Source organism: Pleurodeles waltl, chromosome 2_2 (genome assembly GCF_031143425.1).
Source record: "Pleurodeles waltl isolate 20211129_DDA chromosome 2_2, aPleWal1.hap1.20221129, whole genome shotgun sequence".
NCBI lineage: Eukaryota > Metazoa > Chordata > Amphibia > Caudata > Salamandridae > Pleurodeles > Pleurodeles waltl.
In genome coordinates this window covers 854,655,454-854,671,994 of record NC_090439.1, presented here as the reverse complement: position 1 = coordinate 854,671,994, position 16,541 = coordinate 854,655,454, and the positions used below count along the sequence as shown (strand labels likewise).

Here is a 16,541-nt window from a genome sequence, read left to right as displayed (position 1 = left end):
TTTAATTGCATTGACCTGAGGCCGGCCCCTCCCCACCACAAATCTCCTCATGGCAAGGTGGCAGGTCATGCCCAACGTAGGGCCATTCTCCACTGGCTTGCCATCTTGCTCCACAGTCTGGTCCCACCGTGCCCTTCATAAGGTTGGCTCGCCCCATGGTGGTAAGAGCCTTTGTATGTTTCTACAAGGCCCCACCGAGTAGGCTTACTTGATACCTGTGTGTCTATGTAAAACATTCGGTTATTAGTTGAGGAAGTGAAAGCCCTTTCAAATAAACAAAATCCTTTTCAGAGTGAACCACAAATGTCACTAACTAAACATATATGCTTAACCCTCTACCATGGCACAGTTGCACTCAGGCTTAACTTCGAGGCTACCGTTGCTGTTCGTGTGAAGAGCAGATTGTCACCAGAACGTTGCTTTGGCAGGAGGCACAGCATTGTTGCTGGTGCAACTTGTCTGCTCTGAATTGCAAAGACCCTAAAACTTCAGAATTTTCACCTGTAGCACAGTTTTGAAGTAGGAGGAGGAGTGCACTCTAATGCCAACCAAGGGTCCAGGACCTGGTGGGGCACCTCTTGGAGATCAGGGCTCATGCCAGCAGAGGCCAACAACAAGGCTCAAGCTGGTGCTAGTCAACAAGGCAGTTTCTGGAAAAGCCTGTGGTAAATTGTTGCGTCCCTGTTGCTCAAACAGGAGGCCAGCAAACTGACTCTTGGAGTCACTTTTGGGATCCTGGGTTCAAGACAAGAAGGTCAAATCTTCCTTCTTCATACAGCAGGGGGGTTCTTCTACTGAATCTTCCACAGGCCCAGGAGTGTTCTGAGGGTGCCACTCTTAGATCCAATGCCATCCCAGAGGTGGGGGATGCCTCTTTTTTTCTAACCTTCCCTCTTTTTTGGGGTTTTGCTTCAGTCTGCCAAGGGGAACAAAGGTAGGCAGGCAGGCATGGCATGGCAGGTGTGAGATGCATTCGTTAGTAGCAGGGCAGGCAGCTTTAGAAGGCAGGAAAGGGGTGAGCACAGCTACTCTTTGAAGATCAGGGAGGTCTGAGTACTACTCCCAGGCCATCTTGTTTAGGAGATGAACACCTTGCCCTACATCAAATGCTCTTTTGCCCGTATGTCTGGAAGGAATGAACAACACACCACAGGAGAACTATTCACAGTCATGTGACCCCGCACACTGGCAGAAGGCACATTTTGGTTTGGGCAGAAAAATGCCAGCTTTCGAAAAGTGGCATTTCCAGAATAGTAACTTAAAATCCAACTTTACCATTAAAGAGGGTTTTAAATTCCAATTCCAATGAGTGAAAGTACTGTTTCTCTACTTGTTCCCAAACTGAAGGTATCACTTAGTAAGTGTAATAAGGTAACCTAGTGTTATCTATGGGAGAGATAGCCTTGCTACAGTGAAAAACAGCTTTAGAGGTTTTTCACTGTCAGGACATGTAAAACTTAAACACACATGCCCTACTTTTTAAATACCATGCACCCTGCGCTGTGAATCTGTAGGGCCTACTTAAGGGGTGACTTGTATGTATTAAAATGAAAGGCCTGGCAAAAGGTTTTGGCCAGGTCAGAATGGCAGTTTAAAAGTGCACTGCAGGCTGCAGTGGCAGGCCTGAGACATGTTTTACAGTGCTACTTTAGTGAGTGGCACAAAGAGTGATGTAGCCACTTGTAGCATTTAATTTACAGACCCTGGGTATATGTAGTAATAACTACTAGGTACTTGTAATCACATTAAATGTTCCAATTAGGTATATCCTAGTTTTACTAGGTTTAAGGAAGAGAGCACAAGCACTTTACTTACGGTTCGCATGGGTAAAGTTCACAGAGTCCAGGCCTCAAGAAAGTTACTTGCCCACTTATTGTGGCAAGCCAGATTTTATCAGGGAGGGCTAACTTTGGGGCCTACTGGTCTAGTCTGGGGAGAGAGCTTGAGCTGTCAAAGAACAGGTGTTCTGTTAATTGAGAAAGAGAATGAGCAATAAAGATGCCTTTAAATCTTATTTTTATCCTGTCACATTTGCTGTGCATTCAAATACAGAGGTTAAATGTCAGCTCATGTATTCTTACAACTTGCTGCTTATTTTATTCTGGAGACTGGTGTTTACTTTTCTTTCTCTGGCTGCAAGTTTAGAGGATTTTGTAAAGTAAACGGTCTGGCCATCGTGCTGCGCACACAACATTTAAATACCTTCTAAATGAACAGTACAAATATTTCAAAATATATTTCAGTAGTTAGGAAAACACTTTTTTTGTAATTCGGAAAGAAGATGGAAACAAATATTTTATTAGGATCAAAATAAATAGGCTACTTCAGTAGGTGATGAACAAATGACATATAAATGCTTAAACCTGATTTCCTCTCATTACCGTTTGCACACTATATAGTTTTATCGGTAAAACTGCATGTCAATGAGAACGTTTGTGACCATTTCAGTGGAAAATGTCTGTCTATAAATTACAGTGTGCTATCACATCATGCTTTAATAATATATCTATTAAAAGTGAAACATTCCTCTCCCGCCATGCCAATGCTTTTAAGGAACTAAGAGGAAAGTCAGGGGTCATGTGTACCCTTTATGTAGGCTAGATTTTTCTTATATAATTAGCCAAAGTTTAGTCTATTAAATCAAACAAAAGATTTTTTTTTTGTACAGCTGAACTCACATATTTGAAAGGGATCGCGAATGTGATAATGAATAAAAAGACGACTCGGTGAAATAAAGTATGTGCCTAGGATCACATAATTTGAGACCAGTTAATGGGTCAAGCATATTACAGTAATGTCCAGTAGATTATTCAAGTTATTAGAACTACAGGTCTGTTAACATTTTTCGATTACTGGGTCCTAACGCCAACAAAAACAGGCACAGCAGGCAAATAAGGGAGTGAAGGCAAAATGTCTGGGAGAATACCATGCCAAGGATGTTGGGTATAACAGTATGGTATGTAGAACACCTTCCAGATCGCAAAATTGGACAGCCCTTGCCCACTCTACTTCCACTTTCAACATTCCTAATATAACCGGCATGTTTTCATGCACATAAACCCACATTTTGAGTCTCCTGGCAGGTGCTATATGAAATGTATATGTTGCTCACCAGAAGACTGCTTGACAGTGCAGGAGATAGGGTCCACACCGAAGTGGAACTCCTTTCAACTTGGGCTGCTACCATCACCATGTACAGGCCATGAAGGATTCAACTGTTAGTTGTAGCTTAATAATATTTGTGGCGGTTGGTTCTTTTTAATTGCACCCCAAGATTGGGGGTGGTGGGCTTCTCCCAGGTAAATCTGAGTAGTCTGTAAAGCCCGGGAGTCCACACTAATGCCAGTGTGTTTGAGGGAGGAGTGGGGTTGCAGTTAGCTCTGTGTGTTTTACTTGAGGAGGGATCTAAGCATTTAGGATATTCCTCAGAGCTGTCTATGGGGGAATAGCAGTGTTTGGGTTCCTGTAAAGTTGAGAAACCACTCCCACCGATCAAAAACTGATTTAGACCAACCAGGGGTATGCCTTTCATCCCCTCCTACTTAATCTAAATACCACTGCCCTTTCGGGTGTAATAGCTAAGAAAATAAATATTCTTACAGACCTCAGCATGCAGCTGGACAATGTTTTAGAGTGGATCTTCAAAGGACTCTGAATGCCTTGAAAAATTGCAACATCTAGAACAAGCTGTCACTGTCAATACATCAAAGACCAATATAGTGGTGTTTGATTATCCTCCCAAGTACAGTGTGAGAGAGGTCCTGGTATGTAAATATTAGGCCGACTGAGAAATCAGCCGTACCTTGGAATGTGGTTTGAGTAGTGGGTGTGAAAGGTTAAGTTTACAGATTGTTTTTTTTTTTCAATCAATAAATATGAAAAATAATAGAACCACAGTAAAAAAGCAAATATGTATGAAACATACTTGGGCTGGCCCTATTGCTAAAACTTTGGAACACAAAAAAAATTAAGGTGGAAACGATTTGCGGCCTTTACGAAAAATGTAGTGGCACCAAATTGCATTTTTTGCAGTATTTTTTTTATCTCTTTTGACTCAAACATTTCAAACTAAATGTGTAAAACATTTCATAGAAATACACTGTAAAACCAGTGCCTGGAATTCTGCCATTCGTCCTCCCCTGCAGAGCAATTGCGGTGTGGTACCCACGACAAGGAAGGTGCTGGGGTCTGTATCCACCACCTCTCGTTTTTCTAAAGCTGGTGAACCCAGTGTCATTACATGGAGGAGAGAGAGCAGTAGCTACACTATACCTTTGCTTGGAAAAGGATGTCCACTCTTCGCAGAGTCTGTAACAGGATGCGATGAGGATGTGTAGAGACAACAGCATGTAATTGGGAAACGACTAGTCAACCCATGCACTGACCATGGCTTTTGGTCACATTTGGAAACCAGGATTAGAAACTAGGCCTATAGCTGGGAAGGTTAGAATAGGTACGTTTGAAAATCATGGTGCTTCCACCTCCACCCCTTGTGAGTTTGTTTCTAATTAGTATGTGCATGGGAGTATGGTATATGATCCATATGTTAGTGGGTTTGGAGGCATGGCAGAATTCCTGACAACAGGTCTATGTATCAGAACTTGGGTCTGGCAAGACACCAGATGAGGTCACATGGTCGCAGGGTCAGTTTTGACAGGAGGGTGTGTATGAGCTTAAGAGGATAGAAGAACAACGCCCACTGCTACCAGACAGATGACTTGAAGGGGTGCAGGCCGTCTGCAGGTGGCTGACCCCCACCTCATCTTACTTGCGGGTTGGCTAGTTCTAGAGCTAGCTTAAGTCTCTTCACTGCCCTATGCTTTTGCCACTTGAACAGTAATCACACCTCCCAGTCTTCACTGCCAGTGCTGCTGTGCCCCAGGAGCAGGAAACCTAGGCATGATGGGAGAAGAATAGCCGATGAGGGTCTGCAAAATGTACTGTTTTAGTTTCCCCTGGGGTCAGAATGGTGCAGCTCTAGGTCAAAGCTTTGCTTTTTATTTGGAACTGTAAAGCCCCATTTTTGCTTTGGTGGGTTTTTGCCCGTCTGTACTGGTTAAAACCAAAAACTAACCCACATGTCACGAACAGGCAGGAATTGGGGAGATTGGATGGAATTAGGGATTTTTATGTGCTGTTACCATCTGTTTCTGTGGGTAATCTCTCTCCTGTGGGTCCTTAATACAAATGTGATTAGAAAAGGCACAACAAATATAGAGCATGAGACCAGCTGTGGCCCATGTGTCATAATTAGGGCTTTTCGTTTTCTGTTTTTACTGATTATTTTTTCAGATGAATGCAAAAAGAAAACTATTTATTTTCCTGATTGTATTTATTTTTAAATACAGAAAAAAAGGAAGCTAGGGCTTCTCTGAATGTTTTTATCTATTGTCATGATTGCAAGGCCACTAGGGGTACAGATTGAGAGGTGGAGAGATGAAAAAAAGACAATATATTTCCTAATTAAGCTTAATTACGTGCAGATTTACAGGTATTTATGCTATTCTACAATAGTGTTTGCAGATCATGCTATTGCACTGTATAATGCTGAAATATTTTAGACATTCACATGCGAGCATACATTTATCAGTTAAATAAATGTGGAGAAATACCCATCGCCGCTTCATTTATAATGTAAATACAAAATAATAATGGATAAATACAGAAAAAAGTAGCAAAAAATAAATATGGATAAACACAGACAGAAGTGTTGAAAAAATAATTACCATAAAGCTCTAGCCATAAACAAGCTGGATTTGGGTGCTGATTGGACAAGGGTTTTTTTATCTGCCGCTGTGTGCTAGGAGTAATTTCTCGTTCCTGAAGGTCCTTAATAAACACATGATTCGAAAATATTTTTCATTGGTTTGCTGCAAATCATAAAATGCAGAATAATCAGTGATTGTGTTTAGACAGCAGACCTGAATTGGACAGCTTCTAATGGAACATTTAATTGACACACATAAACATTTAGCTTCTTCTTTGATTTTGCCACAAAGTAGATAGATACAGCAGTAATGTATGCACTCTTGAAATATCTTACTGTGCTGGACTATACAGCTTTAGATAGTCTATAATTACATTTGCCTGCAGAGAATTTGTTCTATGCAGTAAATCTCTTTAATGAAACAGATCTGATGTGTGGCCTTCAAACTAGTTTTTTTTTGTTAAGCCAGTGTATTAAAATGCGTCACAAAGGCTTTCAAAGCAAACATGATGTCAAAAAAGTACATGTAAATGCAAAATCATTGTCATGGAAAAGACAAGTTGCATGCTTTAAACATAGCACTTACACAATTCTTTGAGTTCACCAATTTCAAAACCTGCAATACGCCTTGGTATGCTGCCATTCATTTTAATCTCCATCTCCTTCTAGTTAAGCTGCGAAAAAATGCCTCAACTAGCATTTGATTATTACTAATCCTCAAGAGAAAAGGATTTTCCAGACCACATTGATTAGATTATTGTAGTTTTGAAACAATTTTTGTGTTAATCTTTAACAATCCTTCATAAGAATTGTATTGAGAAACTTGGCATTTTATTATTTCTTGAATAAGGTTCCACCATTATTTTGTGCTACCTACCCACAAAATAAGCTTTCCAGAAGGGGCAAATGGCACATTAAGCTAAACTTAATTTTTTCACTCATATGGAAAATAAATTAAATGTTTATTTTACAGCTTTTATTTTTTTGTTATGTGGGGCATTGATCTCTTACGAAATGTTTTATTTTATTTTTTAGATGTGACAAGAGATTCAAACGATGGACAAAAGCCAAGCAAAGAAAATGAGCGCTGAAGCTGCAGACAGGGAGGCAGCAACAGCTGGGCGACCTTCCACTCCACCTCAGACCTCCTGGTTTGAATTTCTTTTGGAGGAATCCCTGCTTGAAAAGCACTTGCAGAAGCCCTCACCTGGTAAGAAACTTGCACACACTGAGACACAGAAAAATACAAGTGCGTCCTAGTTTATCTTTTAAAGTTCTCCTTTCCCTAAAACAATTGACCCACATCAATTGCGAGGATCGTTTCAGTCAAAGATGCATACATGTCTTTGGTATCTACATTTTAGATTTGGAGAAGCAGTGTCTGGTTTACAGAAACACACCTAAGGTTTTTCCACTTGCTCACTTCAAAACAGCAAAGGCACTTTGCCCAAATTCTTATAACTACATTGTTTGCTATGTGTTATTTGACATGCTGAATGATGTAAGTAACCTTTTCAATCATGGCATTTTCATTGATTGTCATAAACACAGGACCGTCTTGCCCATAAGCTATACCCCACAGCTATTTTCCGAGACATATTTTATATCTTTTCTAAAAACATTTTTCTATACATGTGCCTTTTGCAGCCTACATCCCGAAAATGTTGGTTACTTTTTCCTTCTAAGGTCTCCTCTCTCCATTGTCCTGTGCCCTCTTCCCAGGCCCCCTTTGCCAAGCCTTTTTATGCTGTTTGGGGCAGTTCACGTTTAAACATTTATTATGTTTTTCCCACAAAAACTGTCCAGGTTACATTTGCGTCCTTTTTCCCCCCAACATGTTTGGAAATCTTAAGGTGCACAGGGTTTATGAATTTCTTTGGAGGCAACCAGGAAAGTAACCAAAATGTAACAAAACATTTGTTTTTTCACAAAATGTGCTGTGCAAGAAAGTATGTAGCTTTTTTTCCAAGACTAGCACCATCATACATTTTGCTGTTCTTAGCTCACCCTCTTCCCCGCTTTCAGGAGCGGGAAGTTGTGCTTAAAAAAACAAACAAACAAAATACCAAAAACAAAAATCTTTTTAGGTTTCTCCTGCACAGCGCTTGTGCTGTGCTTGTGAAATCTATTGTTTGTATAAATCTTAAAAGGGACTTACATCCCGCCTTTGCTTTTAATGGGTTCCTGTGTTTATTATGTTACTCCTGCACAGTGCTTGCGCTGTGCTTGTGAAATCTATTGTTAATATAAATCTTAAAAGGGACGCCTTTGTGTTTGATTGGTTCCTGTGCTTGACCCTTACTTTTTTAGGTTGCGCGTAAGCATACTACCTCTTGTAACTTCTGTGGCTTCCAGCTATTTCATTTGTTAGTTTTGCCAATAAGGGTCAGTCATGTTGCTTTGTTCCTCCTTCTTCTGTGTGAGATCAGTGACCAACTACTGTATAATTACATGTTGTTCTGTTTATCTGGTCTGTAGGGGACTTTTTTTTTTACTTTGTTTCCTGCTCCTGTCCAGGGAAGCCACCCTTTTCATTTGCAGAGCATTCTTTCTCTGAGCCTAGCTGTAAACCAGGGTATACATCATGTTATCTTGGTCACATTTACTCTTTGTGGGCTCTCTGCACCCTCTCTCAACTGCCTGGCTCCCTCCCTACCTTGGCTTGGATTTTCTTTACCAAGTGTGCATGCCTGTGTGCTGAGAGCAAGGGTGGAGAATCACTTGTAATTGCTTATAGCCAGGCACCCAGCTCTACCAGGGCTACGCAATCCTCAGAGACATTGCCCACTTCTGCTCCATACTGGGATCCCACTCACAGCTCCATCAGTGTACCTCAGTTCACACACTCCAAGCCCTCAGCTGTGCCAGTGCTAGGAACCCTACACGAGCTGTCTGCCAGACCACCTCAGTTCTTGCAGTCAGTACACTCTGCTGCTCCAGTACTGGAACATCAGGCGCCGCTCAATCCGTGCATCTCAATTCTAACCCTGTGAGGTCATTTCCTTTCCTATACTCAGACCCCGCTCACATACAGTAGCTCAATTCTAATATTCAGTCCCACTGCCAAGCCAATACTGGACCCAAAAGAGCAATACACAGCTCAGCCAGTGAGTTGCACCTCAAGTCTAACATCCAATGCCACTGTTGGAACCACCACAGCTCGCCAGAATCCATCAATTCTAACATTCAGTGCACAGTTCTTCTTAGTACTAAGGCTCACACACACACACACACACACACACACATGCACTTCTGGGCTCCTCGCTTCTGTGGTTCAGAGGCAATTCCACTCCCACGTGCAGATTCACCAGGGAACCTCCAGACTAACACTTGGCACCCCAATACTAGGTTCCTCACATAGCTCCATTAACATACCTCACTTCTGACCTTGTGTGCCCGTTACTATTCTAGTACTGCAGCCCACATACAATTCTGTCAGTGCAGCTCAACCCTATCTTGCAGAGCCCCATTATTTCAATACCAGGAATTACACAGTGCTCAGTTTCTCATTCTCATTCCTCACCTGCTACCTTTCCATTATTCCAGCACTGAGCTGAGACAAAGCACTGTCCATACCCCCAATTCTGATCTGAAACGCCCCAATATTGCTGTATTGGGGTTCAGATACAACTCTTAATCACCTCCTGCTGTTCTGTAGTGCCCCCTTCTGTTCCACACTATGACTTCTGTTTGAGGACGTGGGGGAGCCAATTAAATCTATTCTTAGCTGCCATCTTTATTTGGGAGAGTCTGTTTCACCTATCTCACTCCATTCCTTCCTTTACTGTTTACTCTCAATGTTTTCTTTCTCCCCCAGTTTTCTCTTTCCAGCTCTTAAAATCCACACATTAACAGTTTCACTCTTTCGCCTTTAAAATGTTTATTTCTATTCCTGTCCTTTTTTTTTATTTGCCTCTTCCTCTTGCCACCTCCTCCTGCAAATTTGCAAAAATGTGGTTATTTCTTTCCTTGTTTCGTTCCTCTCATTTTTTTCTTCATCAGGCATTCATTCGCTCACTATTTTTTTTTCCTCTTCTCTTCTCTTCATTCTTTTTTTATTTGCTCTTTCCTTTGACTCAGTATTCGTCCCTTCACTTTTTTTTTTTTTTTTTTTAAGATTTTCTTCCTTCCTTTATTTGGTGTTTCTCTTATCTTTTATCTCGCAATTCATGTTTTACTATAAATCCCTCTTTTTCCCGTCTGTATATGGAAACCACAAGTTATTTGTCAGGACCCAAAGTGTCAAACTGGTTTTCCCTTTCTGTGTCTGTGGGAAATGTGTCAGTACATACTTGCCCTGGTTCTTTCGCTGCTTGTTTCTCACTCCATTGATCTTTTTTTCCTCTAATGTTCATTTTTCTCTTTCGTTATTTTTCCTCTTTCTTTTATTTGCTAACTTCCCTTCCTTTTTCTTTTGTTTCACGTTTGCTCTATTTCTTCTCTTAGTTGTGTTTTCATTTTCTCGTTCTTTTGTTTCCTTTTTTCTTTCATTTCTTTGTGACCCCTTCTCTTTCTTCCTTTTGTTTGTTGAATTCCTTTTGCTTCTCTTTTTCTGCCCCATCCACTTTCTCTCCTGAGGCCTCATTATCAATGGAGCAACAGGCGCAGTGAACCTCACTCAACTCTAATTACTGCTGTATTTTCCTACTGAAATTGCAGTCAACCATTTTCCTTTCTTACTTCAGGGCACATGACACTGTTACTACGCCACTTGCCCTCTCCATCTTTACTCCCTCTTTCCTTTTACCCTCCACTCGTCCCAAATTATATTTTTGTTATGGTGTTTTGAGCATTACACTCTAATATCAAACGTTTTTATTTCTGATAAAGGTTTATATGATAATTGTATATGTTTTAATATAGAGGAAGAAGGTAAATGGAAGTTTTTTAGTTAAATGCTGGGCCACTGGAATTATATGGCAGGAAAAGACGAAACTATGAGGCAGGGTTAACCAGTTTATGTGGCAAGAAAAGTCTAGTTATGAATTTACAATGCCAATAGCTCTAGCTTAAGAAAATGTGAGACCTATTTGTAGTGAAGTCTCCAGACAGGTTGAAGTTGTAAGCTTTTATTATATTTCAGCCCACACACCGTCATACATCCTCCTTCAGTCTTCATCACCTTCATACTGTCTCCCCATTTGATTCTATCCCCTACATTCCATCTTAGAATCATATCACTTAAAGAAACACAAATATACATACTGACTAACATCACTACACTTCTTCCCCCTTAACATTAGTTTTTTCCCATATATATATATAACGTTTCAAATTACATTTACCATTTTGTTATGAGCCAATATTTTAACCTGTTTTTTACTACATATACTTATTCACACTATTTACATTTTTAATGTACATAAGCTCTCAGTTTCATAGGCTTTCTTATCCGCCTACCATATCTTCCCCTCCTACTTCCAACACACTCTTCACTCTAATCACTCACCACCCTGGGTTCACTAAGCTCTACCTCTCTTCCAATGCGCTGTTCTTCCCAGACATCCTCCATCCAATCATAATTTCTCTTCCTCTGGAAGTTCCCTTCCAACTTACATTTACACAACCAGCCCAAATGCCATACCTTCCCATCACTCAAAAGTGCAGAGTTGCAAAATAATTTGCATACTTTCAGTGGTTCACTAAATCTGCTTTCATCTTTACGTACTTCCCCCTCCTTCTTATTCCTTTTTTTTTTTTTTTACTTTGACCCATCCACCCTCTTTAACCGGCACCATTTTCACATTCTGTTTCCCATCATAACCTATTTTATATGCTTCTTTGGCCTCCAACAATTATTTATTTATTTTTTACATTTTCCGGAGACCATTCCGAGACTCTACTCTCCAGAAGCCATTCACTCTCCTTAATAATGGGTTCTCTACCTCTCATTATTACAAAAGGGCTTTTCCCTGTACTACAGCTGGGAGTTACTCTATACGCCCAAACCACCCTGTTTACTTCCTTTTCCCAATTCATTCCACTACTAACAGCCAATTGAATCGTTCCTTTTATCACCTGGTTAAAACGATCCACTAAACAATTGCCTTCAGGATGATACACCGATGTCAACTTGTGGGTAACTCAATTCCTTACCAAAAACTTTTTAAACGCATCTGCAATAAATTGAGGACCATTGTTTGAGATCACACACCTCGGTAAACCTTCTTTCATAAATATTTTATCCAAAAAACGTTTCACATCTTCACATTGTGCTTTGTTTGTAACCTTCACCTCTGGCCACTTAGCAAAATGATCCATTACCACTATAATATATTTCTTTTCACACACATCATTCTCAATTGGTCCTATAATGTCAACACCCACTTTCTCCCATGGCATATTTGGAGATGGTACCGGACATAATGGTGGTTTAAATGTCTTCTGTGTTTTAGCAGCATTCTCGCAGTTAACACATTCTCTCGCTAATCTCTACACCTCACAGTCTAACCCTGGCCACCAATACATATTCTTTATCCTTGCCTTAGTTTTCACAATACCTAAATGTCCTTCATGACATACTCCCATAATCTTTTCACGCAATGCCGCCTGTTGCACAAACTTGCCACACCTCAGTAACATACCCTGTTCCTCAGTCAACTCATTATGAACTTCCCAATAACTATGTTCACATTGATTAAGTTGTTTCTTATTTGGCCACCCTGAACTCACAAATGTCAAAATTCTTTGCAATTCCCTGTCTGTTCCCGTGGCTTTCTTCCATTCATGCTGATTGACTCCATCCAGTCCGTCATCAAACAATAACCCAACTTGCTCATCCTCCCCTACTTCCTCATCACCTTCTTTCCTTCTGTCAGCAGGCAGTAACATTTGACTAAAAAAATCGGCTACTCTATTCCTTACACCTGGTATGTATTGTACCTCTTAATTAAAATCCAAAGATTTTACAGACATCCTTGGTAGTCTGGGTGACGCGTTTTGTAGCCCCTTGCTGGTGAGAACCTTAGAGTGTTTGTGAGGACGGATCATAAACCATTGACTAAATTCCCAAATATACTATCGGAAGTGGACCAAACCCCAAGTACAAGCAAGCATCTCTTTCTCAATCACAGAATATTTTTCTTCCACCTTGGTTAATGCTCTTGACGCAGTACCAACAATCCATTCATTATTCGCTTTATTCTTTTTGAGACAAGACAGCCCCTAAGCCTTTTGTACTGGCATCTATAGTAATAAATATTTTACTTAATGGATCAAATCCCTTTAAAAATGGAGCATTACTAATTTCTACTTTCAATCCCTCAAATTCTTCCTGACAACAATCAGACCATTCAAATCTTACTCTGTTTTTCAACAATTGTCAAATTACATAAGTTTTTTCAGAATTTTTTTATGAATTTTGAATAAAACTCCACCAAGCCCAAAAAAGCTCTCACTTTGTCATTATTTTGGGGAGAGGGTGCCTTCACAATTGCTTCCACTAACTCTTGCTTTGTTTTGTTTTTTCCCTCTTCACAAATCTCATGTCCTAATTATTTCACTTCTCTCACAGCTATCTTACATTTTCCATATTCTACTGTTAAACCTTTCTTTTCGAAAACTTCTAAAACCAAACGCAACTTCTCATCATGTTCCTCCTTTGTTTTTCCCATTATCAGCACATCATCTTGGAATACACTTAACTCCATTGATATCTGACACAGATTACTCATTATTCTTTGAAACATCGCAGCTGCTGAAACTAATCCAAAAGGTACCATCAAGAATCGAAAACATCCAAAAGGCGTAATAAACGTTGTTAACTTTCTACTATCCTGGTGCAACATTACATGATGATAAGCTGATTTCAAATCAAGTGTGGAAAACCAAATTATCCTCCTTGTGTTAGCAAACATCTCATTAATCTTTAGTATAGGATATTGATCTACCACTATATTTTCAATCAAATCTCGCAGATCAACACATAGTCTAACCTTTCCATCCGCACGTCTAACAACCAACGGAGAAATCCATTCCGCAGACTCTACTTGCTCAATTATACCCGCTGTCATTAATAGTTTAAGTTCTCTCAATACTTCCTCCCTGGCTGAGAAAGGCACATAACGGACCTTATGAACACATGGTTTAGCATCCTTTTTCAGTTCTATTTTATGACAAAAACCATTCAGTCATCCAATTTTCCCTGAAAATACTTTAGGATACTTTTGCACCACTTCATTGCACACAAAATCACTCTCCATAGACAACACAGGTTCAGAACGATTTGGGTTCAAAATTATACCTAATTTCCCTTGATCTTCCCAACCCAACACCAGTGGACCTTTTTCAGATACATACAATTTGCACATTGCCTTCCTCCCTTTGAATTCAAGCTCCATATTTCTATACCCAATTAAATCAATCCTTTCTCCAGTATAACTTTTCGCCTTCACATCTGCTTTTTCTAACTGATCACCCTACATTTTTTTTTATTTTTCCTTCTAAATGTTCATTTCAGTTATGGTGAACCAGAATCCACAGTCACTTTGACCGCCACACCTCCCATGTATACTTCATCCATTGGTTTTCTTTTCATCCCCTGCTCAATGTCTAACATGTCATATTCAATGCAAAATACTCCTTTAGCATTACCAATATCATCTTGAGTATCTGAATCGGTTACAGACAAATCTTCTTCTTCAGTGTACTTAATCTTAACTTTTCTAGAACTCTTACACACTCTCGCAAAATGTCCCATACAATTGCACAATTAACTCTTTTGATTTTTTGCGGGACATCTCTTATTATCCTCAAAATGGTACATACTCCCACACCGATAATTTTTTTTTCGTTCATAACGTTCACATTGTTCCATCTGGTTGTTGCCCATAGTCTTAGGGTCATTTTTATAGTTTTACTTTTCTCTCTTGGTCACCTGAACATGTTTAACTTCATTCACATCCTCTTCAATGGCTTTCCCGCATCTACCAGTGAGTTCTGCCTTCTTTACCAATGCAATAACCTCTTTCAACGGTGCTTCACCATTAACCCACAACTTATCCTGGATATTAGGATTGCTTGTATGCATAATTATTTGGTCACAAATAAATTCTTTCTGCAACCCACCAAATCCGCAAGTCTTTGCTAAATTCTTAAGGGCCGACACATATTCCTCAACCATTTCCGACTTGCTCTGTTTCCTTTGAAAGAATTTAAATCGGTCCACTGCAACACAAACCGTCCGGGAAAAGTGAGGATCCAAATCCTCTAATGCTTAAGTGAAAACATCATCTCCTTCTCCATCACCTCTTACGTTCTTTTCCATTTTGTTGTACATTCTAAGACCTCCCAGCCCAATACAGTGTAATAATATTTTCTCCTTCTTTTCTGCAGAAAACTCTTCATCCTCAAATGTATCTATGTAATTCCATAAATATTCCTTCCATTCTTGCCATCTTATAACTGGTTCACCCTTAGCTAGAAGAAAAGACTGAGGTGCGGATAAATTTTATGTACTCATGGTCTCTTCCCATTTTCAATGAATAATTACATACCAATATGTAAATTTGTCACCCTGAGAAGATCCAGCGCAATGAACATAGAGGTAATCCTTATAATTATATTCACTCAGTTTCAGGAAAATGCAGGAGCGTTGCACACACTTTCAGTAATTGTCAAGATGTAATTCACAGCACAGATATATTAATTGTTCTCTATTGTTCCAGTGTTCACAGCCACTTAGCACCAGCATCCAATATGGCGGCATGTAATTCTCTTCAACTGACGTGCTGACCAGTGTTGTTTTAAACGCGATCACGTCTACAATCTTATATGCAATGACGCACTTGCAAGAGACAACAGTTCAAGGGCTTCTGCGCGTATCCAATCTTGTACGTGCTGACGTATTCACTCGCTCACAGACTACCAGTGCAACAATGCCAGAACGAGGGACTCCGCACGGCGATGCCGCCCTTACCAGTGTTTCCCTTTGGCGGACGAACATTTTCCCAAAAACTGTTCTTCCTCAGCGCTTGTGCCGTCCATACATGCGATCCTCGTTTTGATCTAGCGGTGAAAGGTTCAGTATGTCCTTTTACTCGTTGCCGTACAACATTTCACGCCCTAATCAGTGGTGTGCATTGGTGTGGGGGCTGAACGATTTCCCTTGTTGCCAATTTCTGTAGTGAAGTCTCCAGACAGATTGAAGTTGTAAGCTTTTATTATATTTCAGCCCAGCACACCGTAATGCATCCTCCTTCAGTCTTCACCACCTTCAACTGTCTCCCCATTTGATTCTATCCCCTAAATTCCATTATAGAATCATATCACTTAAAGACACACTACTATATAAATGTACATACTGACTAACATCACTCACTATTGTATTGCAAATGCTTGTCTCCATTTCTATTGGCTGTAGCATACTATTTCCTTTAGTTCCTCATTTGTCTTTCTCTTATCAGTCTACCATGGCGCAAGTACTGTTTTAATCTGATTTTGCTTTGCTGGAACTTCTTGCCAGCACCTCTGCATGCTTTCGAGCAGCGCACCCACCAGTCCACCTGGGGTATAAGCAGGGACTCACTCTGGTGCTCTCTTTTGAGCAGCACACTTACCAGTCCCCTGGAGGTGAAGCAGGCACCCACTCTAGTGCTCCCTCTTAAGCAGCGCACTCACCAGTCCCTCCAGAGGTGAAGCAGGGATCCACTTCAGTGCGTCCTATTTGCAAAACAAAAAACTCTGTGGTCGGCGCTTGCAGATACCCGACGGATCATCTGAAGCCATCTTTTCCAGGTGACTAATTATTGGACATTAGGGATATTGATGCCTCTCTCTCCTCTGTAGAGAAGTCTCCCTCTAGTTTCTGTGTTTTCTCACTGTTTCCCTCGTGCTT

The 16,541-nt window shown here is 40.3% G+C and overlaps 1 protein-coding gene across 1 annotated transcript in view; it reads left to right on the top strand.

Moving 5' to 3' along the window:
* The window catches only part of INTS8 (integrator complex subunit 8), a 629,314-nt gene that overhangs the window by 4,884 nt on the left and 607,889 nt on the right, over positions 1-16,541 (top strand). The window contains exon 2 of the mRNA XM_069220496.1: positions 6,743-6,917. Within this exon, the coding sequence (XP_069076597.1) occupies positions 6,764-6,917 (154 nt within the window). The 5' untranslated portion in view covers positions 6,743-6,763. The remainder of the gene's footprint in view (positions 1-6,742; positions 6,918-16,541) is intronic.